Below are 12,293 nucleotides of genomic sequence, written 5' to 3'. Positions count from 1 at the left end.
TTGCACCTTAGCACAGACTGACACAGACACAGAGAAACACGGACGGATGAAGCTCTGCATTCACTCATAATCCAGCACTGTGACACCTTCCCGCGGAGGGGTGTGTCTGTGTGCTTGTTTGTGCTTTAGACCATAACCGCCGTGAAAATACAGTTCCATTCCTCTTATTAACTGATTGTTTCGGCGCTCCCTCTCTTTATTCATTCTCTAGCTCACTCAACAACTGCTGCTGTCTCTCCCTCTCTTTATCTCTTATCTCTCTCTCTCACAGACAGTTAGAGATACTCATTACATATCGTGCATTTAAGAGCCATAAAGTGAATTTGCCCGAGACTCACCTCAGGTTTAGGAGCAGGCAGATTTTGGGGTTTGTCCTTATTAAACCTGTATTCTGGAGGAAGTGAGTCCTCCCTCTCTCCTACGAACACACCCTTCTCTTTCTTGTGTTTGTCCTCCTGTGAAAAGGAGAAGAATTCAGTAAATGTTTCTGGGTGGAGGTGAAATTGTTTCTTGACGGTACTGTCTATCCAAGAGGCAATCAAAGGCTGTGATAAAGTGTGAGAACAAAAACAATGTGTGGGTGTTTGTGCTCCTACCGAGACAATGTCCTCAGGTCTGAGTTTTGGGAGTTCAGGTTTTGGTTGGTCTTTTGGCAATGTGTCACTGAGAGCGCTGAAAGGATCCAGAGACAAAGAGCCACCCTGATGAGAGACAGGACAGGAAGTTAATCTACTAATCTGTCACATATTGTTTCAGGACAGAAACAAGAAAGGAAAGGGACATGGTAAAAAGTATCTAGTCCACTTAAACTCGTGTAAATCTCACCATCTTGTCTTTTTTATCTGCAAGAGGAGCAGGACACACAGCCACAGGAGGTACACTTTTCTACAACAGCCAACAGAGACAACGTTCAAGAACAACAACTTTTTTGAACAACCAAGAAGGAAGAAAAGGAGGTCTGAGCTTACTGTACCTTGGCAGTGGCAGAGGGAAGCCCAGCCTCCAGAGAGAAATCCCCCGTAGCCTTCTCTATCTTGGCTTTTTTATCAGCAGGAGGAGCAGGACACACAGCCACAGGGGGAATGGCAGCAGGGATTTGAGATTTCTGCAACAGAAACCTGACATTAGATGATAAAATTCTTAGCTCATTCAGTCAGAGACTTCATAGTTAATTTGACTTTACCTTTACAGGAGGTGGTGCAAAGTTAGCGGGGCCAGCAGATGAGGCACTGACACTCTCAACATTGTCCTTTTTCTACATATTTCATAAAGAAGAATACAAGAAGGGAATTTGTTAGCCTACTAAAAAAAGCACATTAGTACATAAGTACATTCATGGGCTCATAAGGTCTATAATAGACATGCCCATCTGGAAATTGTGAGTATGAACTGTTGTCAAGACAGTGCATGGGGAGTAAAGTTGGAGGATGGACTAGCAGCTGAGTGCTACATGCTTGAAGACTCTGACCTCTTGCTTTTTGGGTGCAGCTGGAACGGCTGAAGCCATGAATCCATCTGAAAGAGAATCCAGGGCGTCGTCTGTGCTCATTGGTTTCTAAGATAATGAAAAACAGAGTGAGTCACCACCAGATAAGAACAAACTACCTAGACGTATCAGAATTTTCAGACTAATAATCTGATTAATTTAGGAAAAAAATACTCATTGGCTAAGCAAACAAACATTTTGTTTAGCCATGTTTAACAGCAACATGATTCTCCACTAGAGGGCATGCCTGACCAAGTCAAAGGCAAAACAAAAGTGCAAACTAATGCAAACCAGATGGTACGTACCAGGGGAAAGACAGACACACCCTTCACATTCCATTGAGTCAAACAATCACTTTTGAAATTAACATTAAAATTTATGAAAATACACATTTTACACATAAAATCACTCTTATTTAGCAACAATTATGATAAACATCAAAACACAATAATTAACACTTGAAGAAAGTATTTGGGGGATCATGAGACAGAGCTAAAGAAGCTTCTACAAAATGGTAAAGTGGGATGAGGCTATGATGCAAATGTGGGTGTGTTGAGGGTGAGTAAATAGTAACCTACGTATGGATGGATATCAAAGTGTGTAACAGATGTATCAGCGTGTTAGCGCCTGGGCGTGAAGCAATGTAGTTGTGCTTGTTTGGGTTTGGTCGGACAAGAACCAACGGGCTCAAATACAGAAGGTGGGTCCTGTGCTGTTTGCTGAGACAACAGCCACCAGTGCAATGTAACATTCCACACTCTAGAGGAACCAGGAGATCATACAGTGGAAACAGTGCTTCCTGAATGTGTGTGTAATGCGACTGCATGCTCATTTGCTTACACATGTTGAAAAAGGTTTACAAAGATTGAGATTTGTACCAAAATTAGCATAATGCATGAGGTTGTAACGCCACCAAATGTGGGTTATGAAAGGTTAACTTACGGGAACGTCCTTGGGTTTAACATTTGCAGGAACTGGAGGCTAGAAAAAAAAGACTCATTTTAGATTGAAAGAAAAGAAATGAAATGTAATTCAGGAACATATTACCAAACTACCAAAAAATCCCCAATATTGTCTCCTCTAGTGGCATCTGGCCATACAGATAGGTTTGGTTCTATGCATAGAAATACAATTTTATTTCTATTAATATCAAAGAAATGAAACCATAAAATAAAAGGGTATGTCTATGGTTCTATGTGTCCAGGTTTTGAGATCTATATCTAGGGCTGAGTTTCATTTGAATTGTATTTACAATAGTTGTGCCAATATAATACATACGTTAAAAACAACATTACAGCTGGAACTATCTGATAAAATGCTGAGTAAACTAGATGAACCAGGCTTTTAGTGCCAGCTTTTTGTACTTGAGTTTTCTTTTTTCAATGCTAAAGACATATTTCTGTTGGTACCAAAATCTTGATGATATTTGACACTCAGCCCTTTACATCTCCACCCTATAAGGGGGTGCATGTAGTTTGTGGTGCTCACAGCATCAAAAATTAAATTTCAAAACTTCCCCAATACTCTACTTCCTACTGAAGAAATAGTCCTATTATGTACGTATTGACAGTTAATGGGACAAAAAAACACACTCGGCTGGCGGTTTGGCAAAAATAATTAGTGAAGAAGCGATGACAAGGCAGGAAGAACTGACCATATTTTCAAATCTGTAGCCTGGAGGCAGCGTGCTCTCTTTTTCTCCACACTTCTGATCCTTCTTAGAAATGACTTCATGCTGTGACATATGCAACACAAACAGTTACTCAGAGCAGATGCATGCCGCAGCTCAGTGCAATCACATACCTGCTCAGTTTACATACACACACACACACACACATGCGTGCACACTGCTGTACCTCTTTGACTTCTGGCCCGCTGTATACGGGCTGTTTGGGTTTAAAATCCTCAGCTGATGGCAGTATGCTGGCCAGGGCATCCAATGGATCCACCTGCGCATGCAACACAACTTAGCACACTTGAGCAAGCAACATGCTTTTCAAATCAAACTCATACAGCTTCGCTAAGTATTTACCTCTTTGGCTCCTTTAGCTGTTGCGGGAGGAACCTCTACCTGCACCTGCAACACAGATCCAGGATCAGAGCATTGACCTCAAGGATATCAATCATGCAACACATGGACATTGATAGCGTGGTATTTACAGTTTGTGTGATTGTGCTAATACTCATGAAACTGCTGAGTTGACTGAAAATTCATCAATGTGCGTCGAGCCAAACCTCACTTTTGAAAATATTATTCATCATATCACCCAAATAGACATTTTCCCTAAATTTGACACCAGTCAAAAATCTTACAAGGCCCAAATGGCACAGTAGTGGTCTATTCAACCAGAGCACCAATAAAAGCATTTTAAGAAATATATCCATTGATATTGGACAGACAGGAAATACACCAAATAATGTATCAGCCTCCACCCGTTGGTTTCAGGATCGTCTACCTTCGTTTGTGTCGGTTTAGCTTCTTTCTTCCCCTGCACAGATACATTTCCAGCTGCAGTCACGGCAACTGGCTCTGATGTTTTAGCAGGATCAACTTTATGCACATCCGCTTTGACGGTTGTGGTGGCAGTGGCACTCTAAAATACAATGCATTTCAATCTATTATAAGCAAAGTACATGTCAAGTGAAAATACAGGTCCCCTGTACATGCACAAAGTCGGTAAAACACCCAAAGAGACAAAAGACAGGACAACGAGTGACTGTTTCCAACAAAAGTGATCCTCCACCAGTTTGATGACAGATTAGTTTTAGTGTCAGTAGTTGATTGGCAATGAAACTGGTGCTAGAAGACCTCTTCTCTCCAATTGTTTCTCCCGCTGACTCATTTCTGATGTGTGTTGAGACGTGTTGCAAGTGGACAAGTGTGCACTTTTTGCAAAAAAACAAGTTAAGGCATGTGAAGCAAAGGGCTGCAGAGTAAAGAACACAAGTCCTTTATTCTTCCCAACTGGTCCTCTCCAAGCAAACCGCATCCAAAGCAAGTATCTGAGTGTTATCAGGCAAAGAGAGTAATAAAAACCCGAAAAGAGCCTGCAACACAGTTGAGATGTGGCAGAAGGAAAGCCTTGAAGAGTACACCTTGATGGAGTCACGATAAAGCGTCTGAGAAGCCTGTAGCAGTTGAGTCTACCTTGGCTGTGCTTTTGGGTGACTCCTTGGGTTGGGTCACAGCAGTGGTCGCTGCGATGCTAGCGGCTGCAGCCACTCCACCAGCAGGAGATGGACCTGTAGCTGGGGCTTTGACTTGGGAGACAGCCGCAGTCTACAAATATGCAGCTAAATGATTACTCAAAAACACAAGGATGGAAGATTCACAGCACTTCTAAATCCAGTAAACATATTGACAAGAGATATGGACGACGTTTTAACAGTGTTTAGCAGCAGGACAGGAGAAAATGTACAATGATCTCTGGTCAGATCTGCCAGTGTATTCTGACTAAAGCCAGAATACTCACTTCAAATCTGCTGAGTTATTAACCCCTCAGGTCTAGTGAGACATATCTGACCATTTATCAGTTTAATTGGTTAAATTATGGTGCTTTTTTTGTGGTTTAGCCCTTTGAAAACAAATGTTGTAGCCTATAGTTACAGTACTGCTGACCTTTTTCTAATGTCTAAAGTGATTTTTTTTGGCCAATAGTCCAGTAGATAACAAGAGCCTTGAAACTTATCAGCAGTGTTAAGATGTATAAATACATTGGGCGTTAAGATACATATATTCGCATTGAACCGTTGGGTATGAGGCTTTCGATTAGGTACGCATTACAAACCGAAAGATTCGTTGGACCAATCCAATTTAATTTGGACAAAAAAGAGCTTTGGGGGAAATATAATGTTCTCAGTGCCGCTGTACACAACAAGGCAGCCCACATGACATAACAGACAACGTGCTGTCTGCCCCTCCCACTTACCAAGTACTGACTCTAGAGGCATAGTGAGAGAAACAAAGGGTCTCCACTGTGCTTTAGGCCTACAACTGGGTTTTTTGTTTACATTTTGGGATTTAATTTCTGAGTGAGATAGTGTGTGGGCCCACAGAACATTGTTGATGTTCACATGTTAAAGATGTATTTGTGATGCATGATTTCAGAGAGAATTGAAGATAATTACGAGCAACAACTATCTTTGAGTTTATTAATACTGGGTGCTATTATTTATCTGCATTTATTTTGTAATTGATCCAAAGGCATAATGTTTTGTGTACCTTTTTACTAATACCTAACTAAATTGGTCTTATTGTATTCAAAGTACTTGGTTGTTCATTAAAGCCAATTCATGTTTTAGAACTGTTTAATAGGTCATTTTATTATACTTGCTTAATCTCATTGGAGTCACCTAGTCTGGCTATCACCAGACCAAGCCAAGCTCAATAGATTTTTAGATTGAGCTGCAGGGTGAAATCAAATCAAATCAAATTGCCGGCAGAGTGGGCGGGGTTTATCCAGTCTAGTAGTCACCCACAGTTATTTTTAATTTCAGAAAATTGACCCATTGTACTACATAGAGAAGATTTACATAGCTACGTAGGGCGGGTGTTACTTGTGAATTTAAAAAGGCTGTTCTTAAGCAGCTGACAGGCAAATTGTGTTTGTTGGAGTTTCCCACAAGCACATGGCTTGACCAACAGGGACTCACAAGACATAAACAGCAACACAACCGCAATAAGAATTAGGGTTGATAAAAATTAAGGAAAGCACCTGCAAGCTGCCTAGCTTAAAATGATCAGCAGTAATGTAAATAAAAAGAAAAGCACCGACCATGAGAATACCATTACCTTTGACATCCCTTTAGGACTGCCCCTCGCCCCCGCTGATGTCATGTCAACAAAGGTTGCCCCAGCGGATGGCATATCAATAACAGTAGCACCTGCTGGCGTAGTGTTAGTCTACAAACCAAGGAGCCAAGAAACCAAGAAAGTCATGGGAAAGTTATTCAGCTTCACAGTCTGTGATGAGCATTCATCCCAAGCGTGATGATATGACAGCTCATTTATGTGATACAGCAAGTGTTCAGCTTCTGAAAGGTCAAGATGTTTGGGGGGCTGAACCAGAGAGACACAGAGGAGGTAAAAACATGTTTTTGCCCAGATGAAAAGAAGATGAAGCCAGTGATGAAGAGATGTGAGCTGTGTCACAATGAGGACACGCTCAGAGTGCAGAAGAACACCAAACAGCCAAAAGCCCCATCCACTTAATTTAGTTATCCAGTCCGTCTACCTGTGGCTTGGCTATTCCTGCTGTCCCAATTGAAGCACTTCCTCCTGTTGTGACACCACTCTGTGTGGCTCCACCTGTTGCTGTGGTAACCAGCCCAGGCTTTGTAGCCATGGAGGATCCTGACGATGCCTTCTGCAATGCATCGAGTGTGCAAAAGTTGATTATCTACCTTTATTACAGCTCACTGGATGCTGGATATATACATACATACATACATATATATATAAATATATATATATACACACATATATATATATATATGCATACATATATATATATACATACATTATATATATATATATATATATATATATATATGCATACATATATATATATATATATGCATACATATATATACATATACATATATATATATATATATGTTTATGGTAACTGCTAATGTATTTACAGTTTCATGACTAAATTAAATACATTTTTAAAAGGGGCAATCCAATATAACGATTTTACACACTGATGTCAGTTTACTTGTCCTGAGTACTACTCAGTCTGTGTAAACGGCTGTATAATGTCTTCTGTGGCTCCAATGGAAGCTCAGAAAATTACCCTGCTGACATCCCCTTGACATCATCAGGATTATCTCGATTTGGGGCAAAAACACACTTAAAGGTTTTATACAAATTTATAACTGAAATAATCTGTTACAAACTAGGGGCAATATGTTTGATACAGGTGGATGTTTGCCAGCCAGGGAGCACTGAACCCATTTCTGCTATTGGTTGCCTTATGGAAAATGTAGGATGTAGTGATTCTTCTACAGCAGTCTGACAACAACCATCTGACAATTATTATTTGGACAGTTTCCTGTAACAAGCTGATTATTTGTTATTATATTATCCATAGAATAGATATTATATACTTAATTAGTAGTAAATAATATTAATAACTTAATCATCAGCATCCTTGTGATGATTAAAGTTAATAATCAGAGCTCCTGATCATTTTCACCATAGAAACATCAAGCTGCTGCTCTACATAGTAAGCTCGTTGAGCGAGTTGTTAATGCTGAATATTTTTAAAATACGATGTCTGTGGCGTATGTGGTGATGTCAAGCCAAATGACCTCTATAATGTAGATGTGTGTTCCCGTAATAGGCTGTTTTAATCAGGACCACAACTTTTTACTTGAATTTAATATAACTTGTGTTAGCAAGCAGAAGCTAAAAGACCAACCAGAAATGGAACAGGCCATACATGGACATTACTAAAATACTTTAAATCAGAATATCTTCACCTATGATGCTTCCATTTTGAACATTCATTTTAGATCTGTACTTAACTTTATGGAAGTGTAACATTAAATCACTGTAGTGCCCCTTACATTGAAAAAAGAGGAAAAGATACTTCTTTGGATGGCCTTTATTGATGCACCATACATAGTGGTTGTTTCTATGGCTCCACCGTATGCACATACACTGCACTGCTCATTTACACCGCTACTGATACGTGAGCAGCTGCATTCCACTATGGCAAAGTAGGAATGAAAAGGGGCATCAAGGTCTATCCTAGTTCTAGCCTTTAAATAACTTGGTAAGTTTAAAACATGTCTTTGTCTCACAATATACTATTTTCTGCACACAGACACTTTTTAAAGTTCAAATTTTAGCCACAGTGCTGCCCCAGTGTGTAATTTCCCATAGGATGCCCGGTCGTCTGGGTGCAAGAGAGGCATGCATGTAACACAACAGCATCGACTTCTGTTGTGTGGGAGCCGATCCCACCACATTAATCAATTGTATGAACCCAACCCACATACCTTCCAACTTAATGCATTATAGACCAGTTTGTCCTGTTGTTGTCTGCTACTAATTGCACTAGGCAAATATTTGTTAAATTACAGTTCATGCCAAATAAAGTCTTTGTTGAAGTTTGCCAAGGGTTTTCTAGCGACAGAATTAGTGCTGGTATGTTGAAAAAGACCTGTAGTCATAAACTGTTTCATAGTCAAAATTCATTGTCAAAATTCCTGAGTTCTTGATTAACATACTGGTGAATTACTTTAACATGTCCAGTTCAATTTAACAAAGATTTAAGAGCTATTGTAACATTTGGAAATTACTCCAATCCACAACCCATCAAACGGAACATGATGGTTCAATCACTTCAATCTATTATTTAAGAGCAGTATTAAGGGGTTAAACTGCTTCCCATTGAGAAACTGGGTGTTACCTCTCTTGTGCTTATATGGAAGGAAACGGAAAGTTTTCTTTTCTGTGTTCTACTGCTTGGCCAGCTTAACCTTTTCCGTCACTCTACTTAAAACTACTGAAAACATGAAGCTGGAACAGGAGATAGAGTAACAATACTACACATAGTCCAGATAATGAGTAGGTCAGAGGTCAGGCAAACAACAATACACTGTTACAGGGCATTGAAGAGAAGTGTTGGATACCTCAAACTGTGCAGGCTTCACCGTGGGGACCTGGGCTGCCAGTTTGGGTGTGGCCTGGCTAGGCTGTGACTAGAGAGAGACAAATAGAGAGAAGAGAGAGAGAGAGAAAGAGAGAAAGAGAGAAAGAGAGAGAGAGGTTACTTAAAATCTACCAAGAAACCAGCATAATCATTTCAAGATTTACACAGAGCAATGTTGGTTTCACAACAGCCAACATTTGTGGAGAAACAAAACACACCATGCAGCTCATTTCTGGATGGAGAAGAAAAACATGTTTGTCAACACTGGTTTAAACTTTCACTTTTAAGGAAAAGATAGAGAAAGACAGAAAAGGACAGAGATAGAGAGGTAACAATATATTACAATGCCCACCAACACATCCATCATACTGCAGTCAGAGGTATTTGATTTAAGTGCTACGTACATTCCAAACTGAAGGGTGTGACTGTTTGACACCAGAGTGCAAAGGCTGAGTATTGTTGTTGTTGTCTGCGGTCGCCTTAGCAACCAACAACAGTAACAAAAAATGTAGGATTCACAAATTTCTCTTAAGCTGACGTCAGAGAGTGTACAATTATCATTGAGATAATTCCCATCAGTCTAGAAAGAGACTCAACGAGGTTAGCCCTTAAATTGGTCCAACCAAATGCAGCCATTTGGCAAACTTACATGGCAGTGATCTGTGCTGCACTGCACTTCCTCACACTAACTAGTGCATCAAACTGTGTCAGTGTTGCTGTCATCTCAGACTTCCGCTTGATAAGATTTGAGTTTTGTTTTAGCTGATGCTATTTTTGGTTCAGTCACAAAAAATATGCTAAAGATCCAATTCATCTGTTAATTGGCCTGGTCATCAAACTGCTGCCACAAACAATATTTTTTACTCAGAAAAGATACATATAAAGTTCATCAGGAAGGATATTATTAAGTCTATTTTTAAATGATGGTAAATTAAGCATACAAGCTTGGTTACTTTACCTATTGGAAGTGTCTTAGTTAGTCTGTTACCTTTTCCCGCTTTGTAGTTTATTACAGCCATTCCTAATGTTTTATTGTTAAGGTGTATCATACAGTTTACAATCTCAATATAAAAATTAAAAAAAGCATTAAACCAGCAACCTACTTTTACAGACAGTAGTTAATTTGTTTATTACTGTAACAGGTGCAACGATATAAAACAAAACAAAACAAATCTAGCGCATTGACCTCATTCAGGGAACAGGGGACATACTCTTTTCTGTCTAAAGGAAAGTCCTCACTCACAAGGACAGAACAATTACATAACTTATATTTATTTGCAGTGTAAAGGAGGGAACTACAAATATTAAGTTTACATTTAACTGTATTTATCATTAATATCATTATGTGTAGAAGGGTGTAAGGGTGTAAGGGTGTGACGGTTCACAAAATTCACGGTTCGGTAAGAGACATTGGTGTCATGGTTTGATACGTTTTTGATACAGCAAACAGAAAAGAAATGCCAGTGAAACTAACTTGACAGCTGGTGCTGTGGACAATTGGATCTCTATTTGGGCTTTTCTTTTTTGTACAAAGCGACAATTACGGTCTGGTCTAAATGGGCCCTAAGAATTTTGCTTAGGGCCCCAGGGAAGTCAGGACTGGTACTGATCATGCAATGTTGTGGGGTTATCTGGATATTATCACACAGGCTGTCAGTCACTGCACTGCAAAACATCCTGTAATTTACTGTACATGTTACATCATTTTGTGTGTGCCTTATAAGTTTCAAATTAAAAGTATTCTGGACAGGTGCAGTAGAGCCCCAAGACAAGAAACTATGTCTACCATTTATCATTATCCCATGTCTACGCACCTATAAGTCTCTGAGTGAGTTAACCTGTTAAGCCAGCTGTGTGTCACGTTTTACAGTTACACTGAGCTGGCAGGATGGAGGGTAAAGTCAAGTTATATGTCTGTGAATGACGACAGTGAGTGAAGGTTAACATAGACGAACAAGAGCTGGGACAAGACAGAGACAGAGAGCATTGTGAATTACACCGTTCTGAACCATTGGCAATCTGGGACCTCTAATTCAGAAATGACTGCAACTAAGTCAATGATTTTCTCACACACTGATATTAGTGTACATTTAACACAACTAAGATCACAACCCAGGTTTATTAGAAGGAGAAGGAGTGAGAGGACCAATATTACAGCAAATAAATATTAATTAACAATTGCTCCTACCTGTCCTATTTTAATTCCTTTTTTTCTCTTTTGACATATTTTTTTCTGTTTAGAAATAATTATTATTAGACTGACTGTTGGAGGGTCAACATAATGCTGTTTAGAGAGAGAATAAGGAGGAAGTGGCAAAAAGGAGGAAGTGAGGGTCACAAGCAGCCAGGGCATCCCATGTCATGTTGCTTCTGTTAATGCAGGAAATTTTGATTAATGCACATGCTAAGTTACCACAAAAATAACCGAAAGAAAGGAAGCAGAGTAGTGCTGCATGCTGGGTGGTAATGCATGATAAGTCAGATGTGTTTTGGAGGTCAAATTTGTATGTGAAACAAAAACCTACTAGCTAAGGTATTTTCATTACAAAATTATGAAACTAATGTTGGAAATGTTTTAAATTATGGAGCATCAAGTCTCACATTGGAACATTGTATGATCACACTAGACCTGGATAATGCTCGAATTCTGATAGTGGTGCTATTATACAATTATTTTAGTATTAATACCAAAACATTACTTCTGTTGATACCGTAAATTGATGATATAAACATGTGTTTCTACAAGACGCTTTTTATTGTTTTCATTTGAAGCAGTGAACAGTGCAACATAATAGGAAATGCTGCTTTATTTGCTGAGTTAGATGAAATGATACCTTTCTGTATGGTAAATATGAAGCCACAACTGGCAGCCGGATAGCTTAACTTAGCATAAAAACTGGAAACAGGGGAAAACGACTAGCCCGGCTGCCCTGCCATGGGTACAACATCGACATCATTTAAAGATACACTGAAGCAGTCATTTAATTTGAATAAAGGGCTTGTGGTCACAGTGGTGTGATACCTTCTTGACATAACATGTCAGATTACTCATTGGAAATAAATATATCATGTCCCTGTGACCAAATGAATGACATCATTACTTACTTTGCTCTATTCTTTACCTTTACAGAAAAGCTCTTGAA

General features: G+C 39.4%; 1 protein-coding gene across 50 annotated transcripts in view; it reads right to left on the bottom strand.

Moving 5' to 3' along the window:
- Nucleotides 1–12,293, bottom strand: part of cast (calpastatin) — a 36,940-nt gene that overhangs the window by 8,101 nt on the left and 16,546 nt on the right. For 15 of the 50 annotated variants that reach the window (XM_032512834.1, XM_032512838.1, XM_032512833.1 and 12 more), the window contains 15 exons: nt 9,131–9,199; nt 6,721–6,852; nt 6,279–6,389; nt 4,635–4,766; nt 3,943–4,080; nt 3,519–3,563; nt 3,343–3,435; nt 3,141–3,221; nt 2,429–2,467; nt 1,469–1,555; nt 1,184–1,255; nt 974–1,105; nt 826–885; nt 597–701; nt 339–455 (listed from right to left, as the gene is read on the bottom strand). In XM_032512834.1, coding sequence (XP_032368725.1) covers nt 339–455; nt 597–701; nt 826–885; nt 974–1,105; nt 1,184–1,255; nt 1,469–1,555; nt 2,429–2,467; nt 3,141–3,221; nt 3,343–3,435; nt 3,519–3,563; nt 3,943–4,080; nt 4,635–4,766; nt 6,279–6,389; nt 6,721–6,852; nt 9,131–9,199 — 1,413 coding nt within the window. Of the gene's footprint in view, nt 1–338; nt 456–596; nt 704–825; nt 886–973; nt 1,106–1,183; nt 1,256–1,468; nt 1,556–2,428; nt 2,468–3,140; nt 3,222–3,342; nt 3,436–3,518; nt 3,564–3,942; nt 4,081–4,634; nt 4,767–6,278; nt 6,390–6,720; nt 6,853–9,130; nt 9,200–12,293 lie in introns of all 50 variants that reach the window. The other 35 variants (XM_032512870.1, XM_032512876.1, XM_032512868.1 and 32 more) reach the window with 16 other exon arrangements.

Source organism: Etheostoma spectabile, chromosome 4, assembly GCF_008692095.1.
Source record: "Etheostoma spectabile isolate EspeVRDwgs_2016 chromosome 4, UIUC_Espe_1.0, whole genome shotgun sequence".
Classification (NCBI taxonomy): Eukaryota; Metazoa; Chordata; class Actinopteri; order Perciformes; family Percidae; genus Etheostoma; species Etheostoma spectabile.
This window is presented reverse-complemented; position numbering and strand designations above follow the sequence as displayed.